Source organism: Formica exsecta, unplaced genomic scaffold (assembly GCF_003651465.1).
Source record: "Formica exsecta isolate Colony F162 unplaced genomic scaffold, ASM365146v1 scaffold4, whole genome shotgun sequence".
Lineage (NCBI taxonomy): Eukaryota > Metazoa > Arthropoda > Insecta > Hymenoptera > Formicidae > Formica > Formica exsecta.
In genome coordinates this window covers 1,077,524-1,085,306 of record NW_021851238.1, presented here as the reverse complement: position 1 = coordinate 1,085,306, position 7,783 = coordinate 1,077,524, and the positions used below count along the sequence as shown (strand labels likewise).

The 7,783-nt window shown below is 48.1% G+C and overlaps 1 protein-coding gene and 1 long non-coding RNA gene across 2 annotated transcripts in view; one reads left to right on the top strand and one right to left on the bottom strand.

Moving 5' to 3' along the window:
• LOC115240009 (Krueppel homolog 1) overlaps window positions 1-7,397 on the bottom strand; it is a 114,928-nt gene extending 107,531 nt beyond the window's left edge. Inside the window, exons 1-2 of the mRNA XM_029814930.1 lie at window positions 6,126-7,397; window positions 4,319-4,429 (exon numbers count right to left, since the gene is read on the bottom strand). Coding sequence (XP_029670790.1) covers window positions 4,319-4,429; window positions 6,126-7,229 — 1,215 coding nt within the window. The 5' untranslated portion in view covers window positions 7,230-7,397. The remainder of the gene's footprint in view (window positions 1-4,318; window positions 4,430-6,125) is intronic.
• LOC115240013 overlaps window positions 1-7,783 on the top strand; it is a 134,791-nt gene that overhangs the window by 6,659 nt on the left and 120,349 nt on the right. The window lies entirely within an intron of this gene.

The window sequence follows — 7,783 nt, the reverse complement described above, 5'->3', positions numbered from 1 at the left end:
AGAGGGGGATGGGGGGGGGGGGGGGAGAAAAGTGAGAGAGGAAAGAACCGTATGCATGCCGTGTGTGCGCGTCGGGGCCCGCGACGTCGCGTCGCATCTTCCACCTTTTTCCGTCCTTAAACGGACTCTTTGTACCGATCGCGCGGTTTTGACATATCATTTCCGACCGCGGACGGTACCTGTGCTTTGACGCAGCCCACTCGCGGAATACACCCACGCGAATTTCCGATTATTCGTGAAATGGAAAATTATAAGGGATCACGTAATGTCCGAATATGAGAATGTTGAGTCTTTGCGAATGTTGTCATCATGATATACAATATAACTCGGCTCTTTATTTTTTACTGATTATACTACTGGAAGTTTTTCATGTCTCGCTTTTATACATTGCTAGTTGCTATTTTCTTTTTAATTTTCTTTTATTTAGTTACGCGTTTGCAAACTTTTCGAAATGGTTTCTTTTACTTTTAAGCGACACTTTCGTAAGAAACTTTCTCCTCTCTAGGAAAATTAAATTTCAGAGAAATAATTTGCCTCTCGGACATTATCACCCGCTGTTTCTTCCAGATTCACCGACTTTCGAGCAATCGAATGCATTCGATTAGGCCGAATGCGCGAGCGTTATTGTTGTCGATCATGCGATCCGAAAATCATAGAAAATTACTGAAAAGCCAAGAAACTCCGTGATGATCCGCTCGGGATCAAGCGAGAAGGGGTAAAGCATCGGGGTGACGGGGGGAGAGGCACCCCTCATCTTGAGACGTCGTAATTCTGTCTTTGCCGTAACGGCTATCCGGCACGGAACTTGACCCCCTTCCCTCCCCTCCCGCCATCCGCCCTTTCGGTTTCCTTCCTCGATTCGAAACAGAACAACCCCCTCCCCCCTTCTCGTACCTCCTTTCCTCCGGTAACTAGAAGGGTTAGTCGTCGAAAGAGAAAGAGCGGTGAAACAATGACACGCGCGCGAGAACCGTTATTTAAATAGTACACGGGAACCTTTTCCTGGCATGAGAAGAGGAAAAAAAATCTTACGCTTCTCCGGAGGGACGCAACGTGAGAAAGAATCTTCGAGATTTACATGCCCGGGATGAGAGGCGTAAATGCGCTGGCAGATAGATAATACGCGTTTCTTTTTTTGCTATCATAGGTAGAGAAGCGAGAGGAGTGGTAATTATTATTCGATCGTCTTACTTTGTCGCTCTCGGCGATTAAATCTTTATATATTGTTCGCGACTATCGTCATGCTCCGCTCTTGCATTTTATTAATTTTCTTCGTTACGTCTTAAAATAATTAGAAATCCGTCGATCCATTATTATGTGTGATGAAAGTGATTTGAGAGACGAGTTATTAAATTTCTATCTCGATGATATTTTTGTTTGCGTTTTCTATTTAATTATCAAATCTAGTTTAGTTAATAAATATTTTGAAAAATGTTTCTGGCGTTCTGAAAAAGCGCGAAGAAAGATATGAGAACGCGTTTCGTCGCGGAGATACATTAATCTGCATTGAGACAATGACGGTAACAATTTGTATCCGTTGAAAAGGAGCTCGATCTTTTTCTTCGAATTTTTCTTTCCCCTGCCCCGTTTTCCCCATCCTCTCTTTCCTTCGTCACGATTCTGGTTTCTCCTAGCAGCTGTCAGCTCGATCCGAAATCGTAGTCCCGGATCGATCAAGGGATCGTAGTCTGGATGCGACTTGGCGATGCTCGTTGCGCCGAGCGAACCGGTTTAACGCGCGTTGAAAGAGCGAATTGGGGAGAAGCGCGGGCAAAAAATTCATTTGAATCAGCCGAGCCGGGTCGAGTAGAGGCGTCGAAATAATTGGATTTTAATTTTCGAGGTAGCGTGCGGTAGAAGAAAAAAAACGCGGGTGCACCCCCGGCCCAGTGAGAAACGTTCTCCGCGAATGTTTATGTAATATCGCGGCGCACTCGTCTCATCCTCTCCGCTTCGCGGAACCCTTCATCTTTCCCACGAGCTTACAATAAAAATTCTCAAGTGCCCCAAAATTTTTTTATCACTGACGGCGTCACTGTCAGAAACAACAGCTGAATGCACTCTCCCTCTCTCTCTCGCATATATTATTTTTACCGATCTTTAATTAAACAGAGCTCGATTCAATTTAGTTTGATTCCATTTATAGCACGTCGCTTGTTGACATTTTTTTCGTAAAACTCGATTTAGACGATCTACTATCTATTCGCGATAAGATTCATGTCAACATATAAAAATTTATTTATAATTTTGATGTACCGTATATCTCTCTTAATATATATATATATATTTGTATTCCACTTCTTTAAATATTTTCTACATGACATGACACAAAATTATAAATAATTTTATGTGTCTTGAATTTAATTGTATCGTGAATTATAAATCGTTTGAAATGGGTTGAATGCTGCGTTATTTTAATTTACTGTAAAATTTTCAGAAACGAAATAACTGTACGTTATGTGTAATAATCTTTTTCGTTATTTTTAAAATGTTAATTTAACAATACCAAGCGATAAGACTTCTGCAACGAGTTAACATATGTTAAGGATTAGGGATTAAAAATCAATTCTGGCTTATCGAAAATGCTCTTATCCTTATCAATCCTCATCGCGTGGACAAAACGAAAGAACGATAGCTCGCTTGGACGGCTTGGTGGTCCGCGAACGGCTCGTGGGGACGGTACAAAGGAGGCGAATGTTTTAATTAAATCTCGAGGAAACGTGGAAACTTCGCCATCGCTCGACGTTTTTGCGATTTTCCGAAAGTTTCGCTTCGCGCGCGTGCGGGGCGCGGGACGAGACGGCTTTTAAGGTGGCGATGGAAGAAAAGGAAGGACGAGGTGGAATACGGCGGAACGACGAGTGCCCGACCAACCTCCTCCTGCACCCCATCACCTCTTTCCACCCCTCCTGTTACCTTTTCTGCCGTCACTCCAACCGCCACCGCTATCGCCGCTAAAATAAAAGAAGCCGCAAAAACAAAAGAGCGCTGCGGCTACTTAACGAAACAAATTGTTGTTTCGTTCTGAGGATGAGAATTTTAAAGTTTCCCGCAGAGAGGGACGCGCGGCAAAGGAGGGGGAGTACATCCCGCCTTTTTAACGCGCTGCCTCTTCTTTCCACGTGCCGGGACCTCTTGCTCCGTTCATCGTACGACAGTTTAACGTAATTCAGAGCTCGTTAGCGTCGCTTTCTTTTCCCGTATTTTCATGTGCTTGGTGTGCCTGCGATGCTGACGCATCAAGGTCGCGCGAGGATGAGCCTCGCGTTCGCGACCGTGCGACGCAAATTGGCCAGTACTCGAAAAACTGCCGCTGCGATGATGTATACTTTTGTGCGCACGTGAGGGGAGTACATCCCGCCTTTTTAACGCGCTGCCTCTTCTTTCCACGTGCCGGGACCTCTTGCTCCGTTCATCGTACGACAGTTTAACGTAATTCAGAGCTCGTTAGCGTCGCTTTCTTTTCCCGTATTTTCGTGTGCTTGGTGTGCCTGCGATGCTGACGCATCAAGGTCGCGCGAGATGAGCCTCGCGTTCGCGACCGTGCGACGCAAATTGGCCAGTACTCGAAAAACTGCCGCTGCGATGATGTATACTTTTGTGACGCGCACGTGATACAAGCGCAATTCGTTAAGCGTTACAACGCAAAACATTGCGTTTTGTCGCGTACCGCGTGTCATTCGTGAAGTCTCTAGTGTGGCGCAACTAACGCTCTTGTGTTAGTACAAGCGCGAGCGAAAACGAGGATCGTTCAAACCGACGCTAGCGGTCAGTTACGAGTAATAAGTAAGACTATTTCACAATGCACAGGAACAAGGCGACACATTCAACCGACGAGGTACAAGACGAACGAATATACATATACATGCCAGCACAAATAAGGAGAGATAAAAAGAAAAAAGAGATAACGTAACATCAAGATGAAAATAACGAACGAATAAGTGAGCAAAGCGATCGTGATGCAAAACGAGACAATGTTCGATTTTCGCGACACGTTTCGGTGAGTTTGCGCGGAAGCACAAAATTATTGCAGGCAGGACAGCGAGAACTGAATGGCGTCGTTTCTGCGATAAACGAAAAAAAAAAAAAAAAAAAAAAAAAAGAAAGTAATAACAACGAACGAGACGAGACGCAGTGCGTCCGACGTGCAGAGAACGAAATAAGTTGAAACAAATATGTAAATGAAGAACGACAGAGCGACAACCTCGACCGTCGGTGATCGGACGAGAGAAAGCGAGGAACTTAAGATGGAACGCGTCGGGCAAGGAGAGAGCATTAATAAAAGGGATCTTGTGAACGGGCTGAGTGTTCAACTCACTCGCTGCAGGGTAGACCAGCATTCCTCGAGGGTGCGTTCACTGATGTTGCCCATTCCTCCACCACCGCCGGCACCTACTGCACCTCCAAGCCCCGCCGCAGAGGCACGAGACTATCAGGCAAGATAGGATAGCTCATGTTAGTCCCCTATCCTCATCGTTTTATGGCTATTAACCGTCTTTACTACAAAGCTTGTTTTCGTCCAACTACTATGTCAAATAAAAAAAAAAAAGACGTTCTACCGATCCGGCAGAACGATAAACTGAGAATGACGTGACAAAACGAGTATTTCTGCTACGTGTGTAAACACAGATAATTATCGCTCTAAATCAAATGAGTTTAAATTAATATATCAGTACTCGCGATATAGAATCATTCGCAAATAAAAAACAAAATTTCTTTAAAAAACTTAATGATGATACAATATTTTCTATTTACTATTGCACACATTCGCGAGATGTTTTTATGCTAGAATCGCTAGCTAAGGTTCTCTCAGGTTTTCTTACGAGCGATATTTATAGTCTTGCTAATTACGAGAATCGCCGATGCTCGAGCTCGTTAACGCGATCTTAAAGTTCCGCTATCTGTCAGTAGATACGGTATGATTTTTCTTTTCTCTCTTTCTTTCTCTCTCTCTCTCTCTCTCTCTCTCTCTCTCTCTTGCTCTCATTCTCTTACACTCAGTTTCTCGCTCTCTTTCTTTCTCTCACTCTCTCACTTTCTTTCATCAAGACTTTGCGGCCCATACCGTCGCAGAAACATGGCGCGATATTTTCTTGGTAACATCTTCCCGGCGTACCGTATGACGTATATGCGTATGGTATTATCTGTGTTGCGCGGGTCAAGAACCCCGGGAGACGACATATCTGCATCTCCCCGCATTGGTGTGCGTGGGCCGCGTTCGCATTTGTGGACTGCACTACTACTTTGATGTGTGCGTGCTCGCTCTTGCTCTCTCTCTTTCTCTCTCTCTCTCTCTATCATTCCCTCTCTCGCTCACTCTCCACTCACTCATTCTCTCTCCCTCTTCCGCGTGTACGAGCGTGTAAGTCAGTAGTAAGTCAACGTACCTTGCTAGTGTGAATGTATACATGGATAGGTATGTGTATATCTGTATGTGAGTATGCGCAACGTATTCAGCGTATCTAGGTACAGTCGCGGAATCAAATGGACGAAATTGTCGATGACATGTGACTTTGTAACGCTAAGATTAAGACGCTAAATTAATGCAAAAGCCATCGCGTTCATCTTCTAGTCAACTTATGTCGCGATTTCGCGGTAGCGAGCAATTTTATTCGAGCGATAAATTAGAGGCAACACTTACTACGTCGTTTAACGAGAAAACACATTAATGTAACGCACGTTTTATTCGATTTTTACGCAAAGGGACGAACTGTCGCGAGGCGTTAAAACAAAACCGCGCTATTTACAAGACCGACGCTATTTACATGCCAATATGTACGAGGGACCTTGATATCTCGCGATATTTAGGGCCCGTTGACGACGCGTCGACAGCATCGTTGTATAAATATTTTTCTCCGCAAGGAGAGAGAAACTTCGCTCTCGAAAGTATTGTCCGGCGTCTGTCCGAGTGAATGACCCTATTTATCGGTGCGTTATGTATTTTTATCGCGGTCGCCTCGTCCCAGTTATTTATCGCTGCTCTCCTCCTAGTGGATACGCTCGCGGGAGACTCGACCGTTTTTCTCGCGAACGGAAAATAATAGAAAAAGATGCGCGCAATGAGGAGGCAGAGTTTTTGCGTCTCGCGAATGCGAAAACTCCGGCACCTCCTCGCAGCTTCTCACCTGCAATTCGTTGACGAGCTTCTCCGTGAGTGTGGCGTCGTGCGAATCCTGGCTGGTTGCGCCCGGACTCAGCATGGAGTTTTGAGAATTCTGCTGCTGACCAGCCGACATATTCATACCGGCGAGGCCGCCGTTTTGCGCGATGGTGCCAGCCATGTTGAGGGCCTGCTGCTGTAGGTTCTGCGTGAGATTCTGTGCTTGCTGCTGCAGATTTTGGGTGAGATTTTGCGCCTGCTGCTGTAGCGCTTGCTGATTAAGCGCCTGGCCGAGGTTCTGCGTCAGGTTTTGCGCTTGCTGTTGTAGCGTCTGCGACAGATTCTGCGCCTGGTTCTGGATGTTCTGTTGCAGGCTTTGGCTCGCTTGGCTCAGATTCTGCGGCTGGTTGAGCAGCTGCTGTTGTTGTTGCGGCGACAGGCTCGGTGTCAGGCTCTGCGCTAGATTGTGTTGCAGAGTCTGTCCAAGATTCTGCTGCATGTTCTGCGTGAGCGCCTGAGTTAACGCTTGGCCAAGGTTCTGATTGAGCGCCTGAGCCGCCTGAACGGCCTGGACCGCTAGGGATGGGCTCGACGCTTGCGACATGGTCTGCTGTGCTTGCGCAAGGCTATGCAGGCTCTGGGCCATGCTCGAGGCGATGGCGCCCTGATGGTCCGCTTGCGGCGACGGCGTCGTCGGTGCCGGGGAAGACTGATGCTGCGGTCCTTGGGTGGTCTGGTTCATCGACAACGCGTGCTGCTGCTGCTGCTGCAATTGCTGTTGCGGGCTCGGGGTGCCGAGGGTCGCGTTCGCGTTCTGTTGTACTTGCGACACCGCAGTCTGCTGCTGTTGTTGTTGCTGCTGCTGCTGCTGACTGAGCGGACTGTGCATCTGCTGGACCTGCTGTTGATGCTGCTGGTGTTGCTGGTGCTGCTGGTGCTGCTGGTGCTGTTGGTGCTGCTGGTGCTGCTGCTGCGTCGAATTCGAGATAGGACTATGCTGTAGTCCGGGTGAATGTTGAGGCGGACCGCGTTGCGGCTGCTGCCAGTAATCCGACATCTTGAATACGTGTTGACGTAGCGCGTGGAGGTTCGCGGCCGCCGCGGTAACAGCCGAGGCTTGGATCTCCATGGGTTCGGATTCGTTTTCAAGGTCGGGCTCTGGCGAGCTGCAAGGATCTTCGTCCTCCTCCTCGTCCTCCCGCTCGGTGATATCCTCTTCTTCCTCGTCGTGAATCCTCGCGGACCGATCCGGCTCGGATCCAGGCGGTCCTCCGCCAGCAACAACAGCAACACCACCGACGCTTCCGCCGCCGCCGCCACCTCCACCGCCGCCTCCGCCACCACCACCGCCTCCTCCTCCTCCTCCTCCTCCTATCCCACCCCCCGAATCGCCAGAGTGGAGATGATTCCCCGGGTGATGCTGATGGTGATGTTGCTGTTGCAAGTGATGGTGAGGACGCGACTCTGGATTTTGGTTTTGCTGCGGATGCTGTGGCTGTTGTTGTTGTTGCGGCTGTTGTTGAGGTTGCTGCTGCTGCTGTTGCGGCGGCTGCTGCTGCTGATGGTGATGCTGCGGCTGCTGGTGGTCTAGCTGGCCGAAGTCTGGTTGGGCTTGCGTCTGAGCACGCAGGTCCAGGGCCGCCGTCGCGTCCGAAATTTTGAGGCCTTCGCGAGAAGCCCGGG